The sequence below is a fragment of the Anomaloglossus baeobatrachus genome, chromosome 3 (genome assembly GCF_048569485.1).
Source record: "Anomaloglossus baeobatrachus isolate aAnoBae1 chromosome 3, aAnoBae1.hap1, whole genome shotgun sequence".
In the NCBI taxonomy this organism is placed as follows: domain Eukaryota; kingdom Metazoa; phylum Chordata; class Amphibia; order Anura; family Aromobatidae; genus Anomaloglossus; species Anomaloglossus baeobatrachus.
In genome coordinates, this window is record NC_134355.1 from 472,073,996 (window position 1) to 472,091,139 (window position 17,144).

At 47.2% G+C, this 17,144-nt stretch overlaps 1 protein-coding gene across 1 annotated transcript in view; it reads right to left on the bottom strand.

Moving 5' to 3' along the window:
* Nucleotides 1–17,144, bottom strand: part of USP13 (ubiquitin specific peptidase 13) — a 203,265-nt gene that overhangs the window by 13,024 nt on the left and 173,097 nt on the right. The window contains exons 18-19 of the mRNA XM_075340593.1: nucleotides 16,644–16,804; nucleotides 3,515–3,677 (exon numbers count right to left, since the gene is read on the bottom strand). Of these exons, the coding sequence (XP_075196708.1) occupies nucleotides 3,515–3,677; nucleotides 16,644–16,804 (324 nt within the window). The remainder of the gene's footprint in view (nucleotides 1–3,514; nucleotides 3,678–16,643; nucleotides 16,805–17,144) is intronic.

Genomic DNA, 17,144 nt, shown 5'->3' on the forward strand with positions numbered 1-17,144 from the left:
CATCCGGAATCCAGGGCCTGGTTCTGCCCAACAATAGCCTCTGATACTCTGAAAAGAGGGCTGTTTACCCCTACACTGACTGATAGAACGAGTTTTTTCAGTAGCTACTCTGAAAAGATGACGCAAAGTTTCGTGAACCTCCATTTTCAACAACCCACAAAGTACAGTTTCATCAACACAGTATGATAGCCCCGACACAACCCACCACATTTTATAATGGCTCACACACAGTATAATGCGCTTCACAGAGACATCCAAATACTATAATGTCCCCCTCATACAGCCCAGCAAACTATATTTTGGCCCCTACACAGATCAAAACAGTATAATGGCTGCCCCACCTAATGATTAAAAAAATTACTCATCTCTCCCCATTCTCCCGCTGCTCCAATCTTCGCAGCAGGTGTCCTGAATGTTCGGCACTGGTCTGCAGAGGGTGCGTTGAAGTGACATCATTGTGCCCTCTGCACTGAGACATCAAAGCTCATAAGCACAGGGAGAATAATGGAGGAGGGAGCCGTCAGATCATTGCTTTCAATTATATTGGCATTTATCGTTCAGTTGAACGTGCAATACAGGACGGAGGAGGGTCCAGTGCAGGCCCTGGAACTGGCCCCCTGACTCACAGGTCCCTTAGTAGCAACGTGGTCTGCCGCCATGAGCGGTACACAACTGTATATATCTTTCAATTTTAAATAAATATATATATATATATATATATATATATAATAAAATATATATATATATATATAAAATCTAATATATAAAGCTGAGTGTGTGTGTGTGTGTGTGTGTGTGTGTGTGTCCGCTAAAGGAATCCGCACTATCTCATTTACAATAACGTTTTTTTGCACAGATGACCCATGTGACCCAGGGAACGTCGTAGACTACGATTTCACAGGAAAATTTAACCCTGCGCTTTACAGTTACTCTCCAAAAAACAGGACTCCATTAAAGTGAATGGAGCCTGGAACTACAGTTTATTAATCTCAGCTGTGATTAGTTACTATAGTAACAAAGGACAGTGTTAGTATAAGAGGTAATAAGATGTCAGTGGGGAGACGGATAGAGAGAGACAGACAGGGAAAGAAAAGAGACGGAAAGCTAGAGACAGACGGTGAACGAGACACACGGTGAACGAGACAGACGGTGAACGAGACAGATGGTGAACGAGACAGTGCGGAAATGAAAGCCACCTCACAGACCTGCATCATGCTAGTAGTGACATAGGCATGCTGTGATGTATGACAGCATGACCAAAATATCATGTAGCCCAAGGAAAAAATAGTGGTCAAGATTTTTCACAAAAATCTGCAGTAACTATATTTTATTGTAGATGATGATTATTATTATTATTATCGCACTATTTCTTGCTTGCTGCTACACAGTGTAGATATGTGAATCCTCACATCACATGCAGCAGACACAGTTGTCGACAGTCAGAATGAATGGTCATGTGACCACTGGTATGCAATCTGCACACTCTACATTCGGAGCCCAATTTGTCAATTCATATAGTGACACATAGAGGGATAAGCCTGGAGAATCTATGTGCATATATATACACATAACTATATGACACAAACCACGCACACCCACACACATGTACCATACATACATGGCATATATATCTACTATAGACTCACATTGGGTGCTATATATAGTCTGCCTTAGGCCCGTTTCACACGTCAGTGAAAAACACAGACGTTTTTCACTGGCGTATAAAACACGCACATGTCCCTGCGTGTGCCGTGAATCACGGCACACGTGGGTTGTCTAAGTGCAATCCGGGCTCCGTTCTCCGTGGCCCGTGATTGCACTTAGTAATCAACTCACGTGTGCGCGCTCCCGCTCTCCATGGTGCTGATCGCTCCCGCGGTGCAGCATCCGGCCAGCGCTGACCCCCGCAGCAGCTACTTCCGGGTCGGCTGTGTCGCGCATCATGAATATGCGCGACAGTAATCAGCCGGCTCAGAAGCAGCAAGCTGCACGGGCTGCAGAGGACATCGCTGGACGCCGGGTGAGTTAAAATGTTTTTTATTTTAAAAGCACGTTTTTTTCTGGCACGTGTTTCATGGACCACACCACTGCGTGGTCCGTGGAACATCAGTGATGCCAGAAAAAAATGGACATGTCTCCGTGCAGCAATCACGCACACGCGGGTACGCTGCACGGAGACACGTGCAGTGAAAAATCACTAACGTGTGAGCAGACCCATTCATTATAATGGGTCTGCGTATGTCAGTGATTCTGGTACGTTTAAAAAAAAGCACAAACGTCCCAGAATCACTGACGTGTGAAAGGGGCCTTACACAGTATTCATTTATCTATAAGGGGTGAGGAACATGTAACAACTCTTTCTGTTACCATTGTGGATGGGATGTGAGCTGATTGCTGTGTCACAGATGAGAGAAGCTGGATCTCTGCTCTGTCACATGCTGAGAGGTCAGGTGCTGGGCAGAATACTGACAGCCATTGAATGTGCAGAGGGAGGGCAGGGGGCGTTTCTGGACACTGAGGCCGGGCAGGGGGTGGGGCTGGACACTTAGGCTGGGCGGTGCCAGCTCTGACTGAGGTTTGGTAACCAAGAATACAGGAAATTGTCATGTTTGTTGGAGCTGAATGTAAACAAGGTGCTGCAGAGAATAAAGGGTGAATTCAAGAGGAACAAAAGTTAGAAAACTAAAAATAACAATGTAGGGGTGATTTATATGACAATACAGCACAGATTAGCTTACAATTTTTTTTGGAGTGTATGTCGGATAACTCCTTTAAGCATTCATGCATTCATGTTTCAATGAAGGGAGGGGAAAAAAAACATATACCTATGGTCCTCAGGCTCAGCCAACTTTAATCACATGTGTTTTGGGGTTGTAATATTAAACTAGTAAGCTTACCTAACTTATTTTTTCTTTAAAGTTAGCTTTTAACCCCATACACAGAGCTGATGTGCAAAGTACACGTATGGAGCAAGCTCAGGAGCTGAGCCCGCTCCATCCAGGACAGGTGCTGGCTTTGTTCTACAACAATTTAACCTCAGTCCACCCCTGATCAGTTGCAGGGTGCTGATGGCATTGTTATTGCAGCCATGGGTCTACTGGACAAACCATTAAAACTCCATCAACCCCAAAAATTAAAAGTTATAGCTTTCAGAATATGGGAACTGAAGACTATTTTTTTGGAGTTTTTTTTATTTATTTAAGTCTCACCATGCTAACCCATAAAACAAAGTAACATCATTTTTACTGCTAAAATAAATATTATAAAATTAAAACCCAAAAATCTATAGCAGAAATACTGGCTAATTTCTCAGTACATTAAAAGCAAAACTACAATGCATCCAGCAGAAAAAAACACTCTAACAGCTGCAGCAATGGAAAATCTAAAAACAAGCAAAATAAAGTTATGGCTCTTAAAGGGCCAGGGAAAAAGTGAAAAAATAAGTAGGGGTTATTGATAGTATCGATAAATACATAATGAAAAAGCTGTCAGCAACAATTAGTATAGCCCTTACTTCCATTCCCGTCTTTAACTCGAGGGCCTTCTTCATTGTTAGTTAGGATTCCATTTGATTGCTGATTGTTTTCATCATCCACAGATTGTGAAGTATTAGCAGCTTCGTCTTCACATTCAGGGTGAGAGAATATCCAGTCCAAGGCTCGTTCTAGATTATTGTTCTAGGATGGAAGAGGAAAAAGATAGTTTATGAATATCTTGATTCTGAACAAAAAAATGGCTTCTAATTGGTGAATTTTATAAATTATATTATTCATACTTCCCACTACTGAGACGGGCATCTATCTCAAGAATAGAGACCAATAGGGTGCAGTCCAGCAATGAGCACGTGGTCGTACATGCTCAGCTTTCCAATCCATATCATGGGCGTTCTAAAAACTGCGGTGCCAGCGTGTTAGCCAATTTTTTACAGAGTCATACATGCTTTGTCAGCTGCCCACATGCAGGTTGGACACTGATCTTTCATATCTCTATGCTGTAGACCTAGAAATTGTACACTCTTCTTGGGGTTTGGTTGTACACTATATTTTGGTGTTATATATATGTTGCGGGCAGGGGACAGACCGCAGCAGGGGGCCTGCCCGAGACGCTCGGATCCAGGGTCGTTGCGGTGGCTCGAGGGGAAGCCGGATCCGGGCCTGAGCACCCGTCCGTCGCCCGCAAGTGAAAAGGGGGATTATTATATAGGGGAGGTTTTGTCAGTGACGCCACCCATGGTGTGCGGTGATTGTTGTTGACACCGCCGCTGCCGCTGGAGGTGATGCCCGGGACCGATGGAGTGGGGCAGCTGGATGTTTTCCCCTCCACGGGTAGGGGAGGTGTTGTCCCGGGGCCCCAATACAGGTGGGATGGTGCTGCGGAGCGCAATCTGCAGGGTTGGAGAGGGTGGTGTTGGTGTACTCAGTTCCTGAATTAATTCACACAGAGTCTAGATAGTAAACTAAATTGCCATTGACCGGTGACCTCCAGCGGGTGTACTCAGATCCCGCACCCTGGTGCAGTAAACAGGGGTCCCTTCCTTCTGCACTTAGTGTTTGTGTCCTTGATTTTTGACTACTCCGCTTGGAACGGTGAAGTCCACTCCCGGTGTGTTTGTCCGTGGGAGCTGTGGCCCGCGAGAACTGATCCGTGGGATCTTAGCAGGCAATTACGGAGCCCTATCCCCCTCTTTGGGCTTCCGTCTCGCTCTATCTGGGCCTCCTGTGGGATAAGACCTGAAATCTTGTACCCGGCTGGTCAATTAGTAAGGTGCGTAAAGCTGTTCTTTCTCTAGGGTCCAGGTACCCTGTCATGTATGGCCTCCGGACCGGATTCCCGCTGTTGATACCGGCGGGCTACAACCCTGCCCTGATCCACTTAAGGTCTCTCGTGACCGGATCTCCGTCGCCTGTGGCCCTGTCTGCCGACTGCCACCTAGTCAGTTTATCAGTAGTCCGGGAGCTTCAACCCCCGACTACCCTGTCACTTCACACTCCTCTCTCCACTTCTGTCACTCTCTGTGTCCTCACTAAACTGTCTGTGGCCCCTCCCATCACACCTCAGAACCCCTAGGTGGGCGTCACCATACGCTTGGCCCCACCAACTGGTGTGTCCCTATTGTGATGGTGGGGTGACTAGGCTTTGCTAGCTGATGTTGTGCACCAGAATGCGGTTTGTGATGGACAACCAAAGAGGAGGGACTCCTGCACCAGAAGAGGGGTGCAGTCATCTGTGACACCCTGATTTTGTCAGGGCGTCACATATATATATATATATATATATATATATATATATATATATATATATATATATATATATATATATATATATATATACATATATATATATATATATATATATATATATATATATACATGCATACATGCACAATGGGAAAATAAGTATTAGACACATTGCCGATTTTGCAAGTTTTACCACCTACAAAGAATGGAGAGGGCTGTAATTTTTCCATAGGTACATTTCAACTGTGACAGTCAGAATTAAAGTAAATCCGATTGATTTTTAAACGATTATTTATCATTTTATTACATGAAATAAATATTTGATCACCTACCAACCAGCAAGAATTCTGGCTCTCACGGACCTGTTATTTTTTCTTTAATAAGCCCTCCTGTCTGCACTTATTACCTGTATTAACTGCATCTGTTTGATCTAGTTACCTGTAAAAGACAACTGTCCACATAATCAATCACACTCCAGCCTCTTCACCACGGCTAAGACCAAACAGCTGTCTAAGGACATCAGGGACAAATTTGCAGACCTGCACAAGGCTGGGATGGGTTACAGGACAATAGGCAAGCAGCTTGGTGAGAAGGCAACATTTGTTGGCGCAATTATTAGAAAATGGAAGAAATACAAGATGACTGTCAATCTTTCTCGGTCTGGGGCTCCATGCAAAATATAGAGTAACGATTATTCTGAGAAAGGAATCAGCCCAGAACAACACAGGAGGGCTTGGTCAATGACCTGAAGAGAGAGGGGACCACAGTCTCAAAGATAACCGTTAGTAACACACTACGCTGTCATGGACTAAAATCCTGCAGGGCATGCCATGCCACGCTCACGCCAGCACATGTCCAGGCTCATTTAAAGCTTGCAATGACCAAGTGAATGATCCAGAGGAAGCATAGGAGAAACTCCTGTGGTAGGATGAGACCATAATAGAACTTTTTGGTATCAACTCCACTCGCCATGTTTGGAGGAAGAAAAAGGACGAGTACAACCCAAAGAATACCATCTCAGCCGTGAATCATGGTAGTGGAAACATCATACTTTGGGGATGCCTCTTTGCGAGGGGACAGGACAACGGCACCATACTTAAGGGAGGATGGAGGGAGCCATGTATCATGAGATTTTAGCCTGTAACCACTTTCCATCAGTAAGAGCATTGAAGATGGGTCATGGCTGGGTCTTCCAGCATGACCTGAAACACACAGCCAGGCCAACTAAGAAGTGGCTCCACTAGAAGCATTTCATGGTCCTCATGGAGTGGCCTAGCCAGTCTCCAGACCTGAACCCAATAGAAAATCTTTAGAGGAAGCTGAAACTCAATGTTGCCCAGCTATAGCTTGAAACCTGAAAGATCTGGAGAAGATCTGTATGGAGGAGTGGGCCAAAATCCCTGCTGCAGTGTTTGCAAACTTGGTCAAGAACTATGGGAATCATCTGACCTCTGTAATTGCCAACAAACGTTTCTGTACCAAATATTAAGTTCTGTTTTTCTATTGTATCAAATACTTATTCCATGCAATAAAATACAAATTAATTATTTAAAAATCCTACAATGTGATTTTCTCAATTTTTCAGGGAATCTGTCTGTCACAGTTGAAGTGTACCTACAAAAATTACTGACCTCTCCATTCTTTGTAGGTGGGAAACTTGCAAAATCGCCAGTGTATTAAATGTTTATTTTCCCCGCTGTACTGAACTATAAACACAACCCTTTTGATTTTGCTTCCATTTTTCATGAATTGAACTCAAATATGTACACAAAAGGTCTTTTTTTCCTCAAATAATATTTACAAATTTGTCTAAATCTGTTAGTGAGCACTTTTCCTTTGGAAAGATAATTCATCTACCCACAGGTGTGGCATATTGAGATGCTGATTAGACATCAAGATTATTGCACAGGTGTGCCTTAGGGTACCATCACACTAAACGACGTACCAGCAATCCCGACAACGATACCACCTGATAGGGATCGCTGGTAAGTCGCTGGGAGGTCGCTGGTGAGATGTCACACAGTCAGACATTACCAACGACGCAGTAACGATAGAGGTCGCAGTAGCGACCTGTATAATGATCTTGGCGGTCATTGGGACACTGTCACACAGTGTCAAACACAGCGATGTGTGCTGCCCTGCAGGAGCCTGACGACCAGAAAATGAACCAGAGCAGTGTGTAACGATCAGCGATTTCACAGCAGGGGCCAGGTCACTGCTTTGTGTCACACACAGCGAGATCGCTAATGAGGTCACTGGTGCGTCATAAAACCTGTGACTCAACAGCGATCTCGCTAGCGATCTCGCTATGTGAGAAGTACCCCTTAGGCTGGCCACAATAAAAGGCCACTCTAAAATGTGCAGTTTTATCACAGCACAATGTCACAGATGTAGCACATTTTGAGGGTACATGCAATTGGCATGCTGACTGCAGGAATGTCCATCAGAGCTGTTGCCCGTGAAATGAATGTTCATTTATCTACCATGAGCCATCTCCAAAGGCATTTCAGAGAATTTGGCAGGACATCCAATCAGCCTCACAAACATAAATCACTTGTACCCAAACCAGCCCAAGACTCAAACATCCAGTATCAGCACTTCAAAGATTGTCTCAGACCAGCCCCCAGAACAGCTGCTAAAACAATCAGATTTGATTAGCCAAAGAATTTCTAAACAAACTGTCATAAACCATCTCAGGGAAGCTCATCTGCCTGTCTGTCATCCACAATGGGGTCTAGGTGGAGACTGCAGTTCGTCATTGTAACTGATGTTGAGTGGGCAATTGCTCCCATTCAATGTAGCCTGGCACGTTGGAGAGCTGTACTCTTCACAGATGAATACCGGTTTTCACTGTACAGGGCAGATGGCAGACTATGTGTATAGTGTTGCATGCGTGAGCGGTTTGCTGATGTCAAAGCTGTGAATACAGTGGCCCATGGTGGAGGTAGGGTTATGGTATTGAGATCCATATGTTAGAGACAACAAACAAAGGTGCATTTTATTGATGTCATTTTTAATGCACAGAGATACCGTGACAAGATCCTGAGGACCCTTTGTTGTGTCATTCATCCACGACCATCACCTCATGTTGCAACATAATAATGCATGGCCACATGATACAAGGATCTATACACAATTCCTGGGAGGTGAAAACATCCCAGTTCTTGTATGACCAGCATACTCACTAGACATGTCACCCATTGAGCATGTTTGGGATGCTCTGGATTGGCTTATATGACAGCGTGTTCAAGTTCCTGCCAATATTCAGCAACTTCGCACAGTGAACCAACATTCCACAGGCCACAATCAACAACCTGATCAACTATATGTGAAGGAGATGTGTTGCACTGTGTGAGGCAAATGGTGGTCATACCAGATAAGGCTGCTTTCACACTACGTCTTTTTAACATGCGTCCTGAACGGTTTTTTGCTGCAAAAGCGGATCCTGCTTTTACAGCAAAAAATGCATGCAAACGCATGTCTTATTTTGCAGGATCCTGTCACTGGATGTTTAGGGGCGGGCATTGGAGTCATGTGATCGGGAGTGAGGGGAACTAAACGTGCCAGACTGGGAGCCGGCATCTGACAGCTGCGAGGCTCGTAACCAAGGTAAACATCGGGTATACTTGCTTGGATACCCGATATTTACTTTGGTTACAAGCGTCTGCAGCTGCTAGGAGCCGGGCTGCCTGCACACGTTACCAACGTAAACATCGGGCAACTAAGATAAGTGGTTACCCGATGTTTACCTTGGTTACGAGTGTCCGCAGCTCTCAGGTGGGGGAGAGGGAGGGGGAGAGACAGAGAGAGAGGGGGAGAGAGACAGAGAGGTAGGAGAGAGATAGACTGATCACGGAGGCTGGCTTCTGGGCATGCTCAGTAGAGCAAGCAGGATCCTGCCTATCAGCACGCCAGCGTTCACATGCGTTTGCATGCTGTTTAGTCAGGATCCAGCAATTTGCAGAAGTTGGACGCAGCTCAAAAACGCTACAAGTAGCGTTTTTGAAAGATGTTAAAAAACTGCAAGTCGCTGGATCCTCACTATAACGCACGCAAACGCAGGTGAACGCATGTTGATGCGAGTCCATTGCAAATGCATTGAAATGAAAACGCATTTGCACTGGATCCGTTTCTGCGTTAAAAAAACGTTCTGGATGCATGTTAAAAAGACGTAGTGTGAAAGCAGCCTAAGTAACTGGTTTTCTGACTACCATCCCACGGATGCCACCAATACTGTAAAACTGCACATTTTAGAGTTACAGGTAAAATATAGCTTTGTACCGTGCTAGCCAGTAGAGATTGAGCCTGAAGAAGAGACCTGAGTAGTCTTGAAAGCTTGCTATTATTACCATCTTTTCAGTTAGCCATTAAAAGGTATCAACCACTGAGGACTTCAGTTCTTTTAAACAATTTTTCATTTTAGAGTTGACTTTCATTGTGACTTGCCTAAGGCACACTTGTGTAATAATCATGCTGTCTAATCAGATTCTTGAGATGCCACACTTGTGAGGTGGATGGATTATCCTGGCAAAGGAGAAGTGCTCATTTACAAAGGTTTTTGAACAATATGTGAAAGGAAAAGGCCTTTTGTACACATAGAAAAAGTCTTAGATCTTTGAGTTCATCTCACGAAAATAGAGAAGAAAAACAAAATCATTGTGTTTACATTTTGGTTCAGTGTATGTATGTGTGTGTATATATATATATATATATATATATATATATATATATTGTAATATGGTCACGGGAGCAATCCAGAAAGGGGGATATGTATCATCGAGATTAATAGCCTTGGTGATGCAAGCCTGGAACAGGCTCCAGAGGGTTAATAGGGCATCACAGGGCCAGGTTTATGAACAGTCAAAGAGATGGATTGTAATGACTGCTCACATAGCCTCACCCTGAGGTGTGGTACTGGATGTAAAAATGGAGGCCTGCAATCTTTGTCTGTGTGTGTGGGGATGTGAAGTTCTCCAGCACTGGGACTCTTGGTAAAGTGTAATTATCCCGAGCAAGCAAATCTCGCAATAGTGTATGAGCATGATATTTTTGTTTTCTCTTTTAATACCTTGTGAAAAAGTCTTTCTTTAAGTTTGGTTTGTGGAGCGGTTTATGATGTCTGAATAAAAAAGTCAGATATATAAATAAGAAATGGTTCCTGTCTCTACCTCTGCAAGCAGCCATGGGGTGAAAGAACTTACATAGGGACGCTAGGGAGTTCAGTAAGCAGCTTCAGGTGAGTTGAGGAGGTGTCCCCTCACCCGTTTCCCTAGCAGCAGGGCCCACCGTTGTTAAAGTGTCCCCGGTGTACCCTGTATGTGCTCAACAGGGGTTCCTTGATGTTGCATGGAACCAGTGGCGTAACTAGAGTTGGATGGGCCCTGGTGCAAAGTTTAGACCTGGGCCCCCCCTCCACATACACAGACACTTGGGGTAAGGCATACCTCCCAACTTTTAAAGAAGGAAAAGGACAAAGTTTGCGGCGCGCAAATTTTTAGGCCACGCCCCCTAACCACACCCATTTCACAGTCACGCCCATATCCACTCCCCATCCACACCCATTCAGCATGGACACGCAGGCAGCCGGCGGGCCTCCAGCATGGACACGCAGGCAGCCGGCGGGCCTCCAGCATGGACACGCAGGCAGCCGGCGGGCCTCCAGCATGGACACGCAGGCAGCCGGCGGGCCTCCAGCATGGACACGCAGGCAGCCGGCGGGCCTCCAGCATGGACACGCAGGCAGCCGGCGGGCCTCCAGCATGGACACGCAGGCAGCCGGCGGGCCTCCAGCATGGACACGCAGGCAGCCGGCGGGCCTCCAGCATGGACACGCAGGCAGCCGGCGGGCCTCCAGCATGGACACGCAGGCAGCCGGCGGGCCTCCAGCATGGACACGCAGGCAGCCGGCGGGCCTCCAGCATGGACACGCAGGCAGCCGGCGGGCCTCCAGCATGGACACGCAGGTAGCCGGCGGGCCTCCAGCATGGAAACGCAGGGAGCCACAGTGAGGCGGCCGGTCGCCCACACAGTGAGGTGGCCGGTCGCCTTCACAGACAGGTGGCAGGGGGGCGCCCGCACAGACAGGCGGCCGGCTGACCGCACAGACAGGCGGCCGGCCGACCGCACAGAGAGGCTCCGGCCGGGGGTGAGGGGGGGGAGGGAGGGAAATCAGCGCTGGGGAGATTTTACTGTACCAGCAGCAGCACAGGCAGCGCTCCTCTCTGTTATGCCACGTCTACTGGGATGGTAGGAGGGAAAAGCAGGGAGGCGGAGAGAGAGTGGGTGGGCGGAGCCCGGGAGCCGGCCGTCCCGATCGTGGCAACGGGACAAACAACGTAAAGCGTGAAAGTCCCGCTGTATCCGGGACGGTTGGGAGGTATGGGGTAAGGGATAATGACACTGACACTCGGGGTACAGGATAATGACGCTGACACTTGGCTCTCACCCACAGCACCCTGAAATCCCTCTATCAGCACCCAGCTTTCCTATGTTCTGATATTTATCTTGTCCTCAGCACCCAGCTTTCCCATATCAGAGCATGAGAAAGCTGGGTGCTGAGAGATGTATATCAGAACATGGGAAAGCTGGGTGCTGAGAGATGTATATCAGAACATGGGAAAGCTGGGTGCTGAGAGATGTATAGCAGAGCATGGGAAAGTTGGCTGCTGAGGGAAAGAGCCTTTTTCCCTCAGCACAAAACATTTCCATCCCATACTTGTATCTTTGTCCCCCCTGTATAAAGTTCTCAAAATACTATAACAGCCCCCACATAGCCTTCCAAATAATTGTATAAAGGGTCTCACATAACCCTTCATATATTAGAATGCAGATACATAGCCCTCCATATATTATAATGCACCCCCATAATCCTCCATGTATAAAGTAGCCCTTCAATTATAATGCATTTCCCATAGTTCTCCATGTATTAAAATTCACCCCATAGTTCTCCATATATTATACTGCACCACATAGTCCTCCATGTTTTATAATGCACTTCCATAGTCCATGTATAAGGTAGCCTCCATAGTCCTCCATATATTATAATGCAGCCCCCATAGTCCTATATGTATTATAACACAACCCCATAAAACTTCAGATGGTATTATGCAGCCCCATACTCCTCCATGTATAATTCACCCCTATATTCCATGTATAAGGTGTCCCTTCATTTTGTATTATACAGCCCCCCCCCGACCTCCATTTTAATGCAGCCCTATAGACCTCTATGTATATTACACCTCTATATTCAATGTATAAGGTGTCCTTCATGTTTATTATGCAGCCTCACCAGGCCTCCATATATAATAATGCAGCCAACCTCTCCAGGCCTCCATGTATAATATAGCAGCCAGCCTCCCAGGCCTCCATGTATAATATAGCAGCCAGCCTCCCCAGGCCTCCATGTATAATAATGCAGCCAGCCTCCCCAGGCCTCCATGTATAATAATGCAGCCAGCCTCCCCAGGCCTCCATGTATAATAATGCAGCCAGCCTCCCCAGGCCTCCATGTATAATAATGCAGCCAGCCTCCCCAGGCCTCATGTATAATAATGCAGCCAGCCTCCCCAGGCCTCCATGTATAATAATGCAGCCAGCCTCCCCAGGCCTCCATGTATAATAATGCAGCCAGCCTCCCCAGGCCTCCATGTATAATAATGCAGCCAGCCTCCCCAGGCCTCCATGTAAAATAATGCAGCCAGCCTCCCCAGGCCTCATGTATAATAATGCAGCCAGCCTCCCCAGGCCTCATGTATAATAATGCTGCCAGCCTCCCCAGGGCTCATGTATAATAATGCTGCCAGCCTCCCCAGGCCTCCATCTATAATAATGCTGCCAGCCTCCCCAGGCCTCCATGTACAGTATAATGCAGTCTCCCCAGGCCTCCATGTACAGTATCATGCAGCTTCCCCACCCCAGGCCTCCATGTACAGTATCATGCAGCCTCCCCACCCCAGGCCTCCATGTACAGTATCATGCAGCCTCCCCACCCCAGGCCTCCATGTACAGTATCATGCAGCCTCCCCACCCCAGGCCTCCATGTACAGTATCATACAGCCTCCCCACCCCAGGCCTCCATGTACAGTATCATGCAGCCTCCCCACCCCAGGCCTCCATGTACAGTATCATGCAGCCTCCCCACCCCAGGCCTCCATGTACAGTATCATACAGCCTCCCCACCCCAGGCCTCCATGTACAGTATCATGCAGCCTCCCCACCCCAGTTCTCCATGTACAGTATCATGCAGCCTCCCCACCCCAGGCCTCCATGTACAGTATCATGCAGCCTCCCCAACCCAGGCCTCCATCATGGAGGCCTGGGTTGGGGAGGCTGCATGATACTGTACATGGAGGCCTGGGGTGGGGAGGCTGCATGATACTGTACATGGAGGCCTGGGGTGGGGAGGCTGCATGATACTGTACATGGAGGCCTGGGGTGGGGAGGCTGCATGATACTGTACATGGAGGCTCCATGTACAGTATCATGCAGCCTCCCCACCCCAGGCCTCCATGTACAGTATCATACAGCCTCCCCACCCCAGGCCTCCATGTACAGTATCATGCAGCCTCCCCACCCCAGGCCTCTGACCACCGTGTACTCACTTTATATATATAAAAAAAAAAAAAACAAGTACTCACCGATCTTCTCCTTCCACTGCTGCTCTGTCCTGACGTCTCCTTGTTCCACTGCTGCTGTACTCCCTGCTCTCCTCCTTCCACTGCTGCTCGTCCTCCTCTCTCTCCCGGTACTCCGGTCGGTGTCCTCCCTCCCTGCGCTCTGTGCACTCAGCACAGCAGTCGCACAGGAGTGACGTCACCGCGCAGGCACAGGGGGAGTATGATGATGCAGAGCGGCGCTGGCCGCTCTATGCTTTATTATTACTGTGCGCGGTGACGGGGGAGGGGGGCCCCGGTGCCGCCGCTGACATCGGGCAGGAGGGCCCGGTGTCGGGGGCGGCAGCGGGTCATATAGTGGGCGCGTGCACTGTGACAGATCAGCGCAGCTTCTCTCTCACTGAGAGGAGCTGGCTGCTGATCTGTCGGGTCCCCGCGGGCCCCAAACTGCCCGGGCCCGGTCGCGATGGCGACCGCTGCGACCGCGGTCGTTACGCCCCTGCATGGAACCCTGATAGTCACAGTGTGACAGGTTCTTTAACCAAGTTGCTCAGGAGCCATGGGTTGACACTAAGTATCCATACTTCGCTATAAATGGTGACTTGTTATATCAGGTTATTAAACAGAAAAGTAAAGTAATAGAGCAACTATTAGGCCTTGTGCGCACTAGGCGTTTTTGCCGCGTTTTTAGCGGCGTTTTTTACCGCGTTTTTGTGCTGAAAACGCAGTGACATTGCTTCCCCAGCAATGTCAATGGGTTTTCAGAAGTGCTGTCCGCACACAGCGTTTTTTTTAGCTGCGTTTTTGTGCTGACCACAAAAATGCAGCATGTCAATTATTTCTGCGTTTTCCACTGCGTTTTTCACTCATTGAATTCAATGAGATGTTAAAAACGCAATAAAAACGCATATAGCCGCGTTTCTATGACTAAAAACGCAGCTATAAACGCAAGAGGTGGGTACTACAGTGACGTGTACAGGAAGAGGATTCCTTCTGTTGGTAAACACAGAAGCATGAATCCTCCCGGTACCGTCACCGCTGCGTCCACCTCCCGTCCGGTGCATGTCAGCTCCGTGCGGCGCCATGTCTGGGCGGGAGGTGGAAGCGGCTGCGAAAACCAAAGTGAACAGTAGAAAAAAAAAAACTGTCATATATACTCACCTGTCTGCAGGGTCCCGGTGCCATGCCCGCTCCCATCTCCTCCCGGTAGCGCCGCTCTGGCTGTGTGCAGTCTCCCCGGGACAGGACCTTGCTTGCAGGACCTGGCGGTGGATCACCTGATGCAGTCACCTGACGCATCAGCTGATCGTAGTCTCGCCGGCTTTTTCGCGCCCGGCCGGCTATCAGCTGATTCTGCCGTCAGGGGACTTCATCAGCTGATTACCGGCAGCTCCTGCAGCGATCGGACGGGATCAGACTCCTGTCCAATCGATCGCTCCAGGAGCTGCCGGTAATCAGCACAGCACATAAGTGAGTATTTTTTTTTTTTTTTGCACCGATGCATCTGCTGATTGTATAACCGGCTTTTATACAATCAGCTGATGTGTGATGTGATTCACGTAGTTTAACCTGACACATCATCTGATCGCTCTGCCTTCCAGCAAACCGATCAGATGATATTGGATCCGGATTGGACGGCGCGGGACCCTGACCCAGGATTACTGCGGAGGGGGGCTCTTTATTTCAATAAAGATGGAGTCACTAATTGTGTTGTGTTTTATTTCTAATAAAAATATTTTTCTGTGTGTTGTTTTTTTTTTTTTTATCATTACTAGAAATTCATGGTGGCCATGTCTAATATTGGCGTGACACCATGAATTTCGGGCTTAGGGCCAGCTGATAATATACAGCTAGCCCTAACTCCATTATTACCTAGCTAGCCACCCGGCTTCAGGGCAGCTGGAAGAGTTGGATACAGCGCCAGAAGATGGCGCTTCTATGAAAGCGCCATTTTCTGGGGTGGCTGCGGACTGCAATTCGCAGTGGGGGTGCCCAGAAAGCATGGGCACTCTACACTGCGGATTCCAATCCTCAGCTGCCTAGTTGTACCCGGCTGGACTCAAAAATTAGGCGAAGCTCACGTCATTTTTTTTTTTTAATTATTTCATGAAATTCATGAAATAATTAAAAAAAAAGGGCTTCTCTATATTTTTGGTTCCCAGCCGGGTACAAATAGGTAGCTGGGGGTTGGGGGCAGCCCGTACCTGCCTGCTGTACCCGGCTAGCATACAAAAATATGGCGAAGCCCATGTCATTTTTTTTTCTTTTTGGGCAAAAAACTGCATACAGTCCTGGATGGAGGATGCTGAGCCTTGTAGTTCTGCAGCTGCTGTCTGCTCTCCTGCATACACTAGTTCTGCAGCTGTCTGCTCTCCTGCATACACTGAACATTTTGAAGAAGGAAATGACATCAGACCTTTTTTTTTTTTTTTTTTTCATCAACAATCTTTAATGGCATTGTGCACTGATTAAAAACGCAGTGAGCAAAAACGCAGCAAAAAACGCACCAAATCGCGACAAAAACGCATGCGTTTTTTAGCGCGGGTGCGTTTTTTGAGACAAAAACGCAACGTGAAAAAAACGCCTAGTGCGCACATACCCTTAGTATCAGGGCCCTATAGGTTTACTGTGTTAGACATGGCCCATTCTCATGCCCTGGGTGATTATCTGGGCATTAACTAAACCCAAGAGGGGATGATAAGAGGTTCTACTGGCCCAGATGTCAATAAGAGATTCTGAACTATTGCAGGTCCTGTCCCTCCTTCTACTTGTTTTATGTTGCATAATAACTTACTGTTGCCCTCAGTGCCTGAAAAGCTTGATTTCTCTGGAAACCCATGGATGTGATGAGAGCTACGATTTCTTCTGGTGGTTGGTTCAGTTGTGCGGATTGTCCATAGGATGGTTGGGCTGATGCAGCAGCACAGCCAGGGATGTTTAATGGTTCTGCAAAATCTAATGAAAAGTACAAAAAATTTTTATTTCAAAACAGCAGCCATTTTGGAAATGCAAGGACTATGTTCTACAAAGCGAACTGTGAATTAAAAGATTGAAGCTATACCCCTGGGCTTGACCTAAAGTGGTGTTTCTAACTGAACATATGTCATGGTTGAATCATTTTAATAACCAGAACAACTATTTCCATGCTCTGTTCCTATAATCTTGGAATCCTGAGTAGAGATGAGCGAACCCGAGGTTCAGTGTTTGTTTTTTTTGTAAAGTCTGTGTTTGGCACAAAAAACAGAGTTTGGATTATGAGTTCGGGTGCTTTACATATGAAAATCACTCAAAAGAA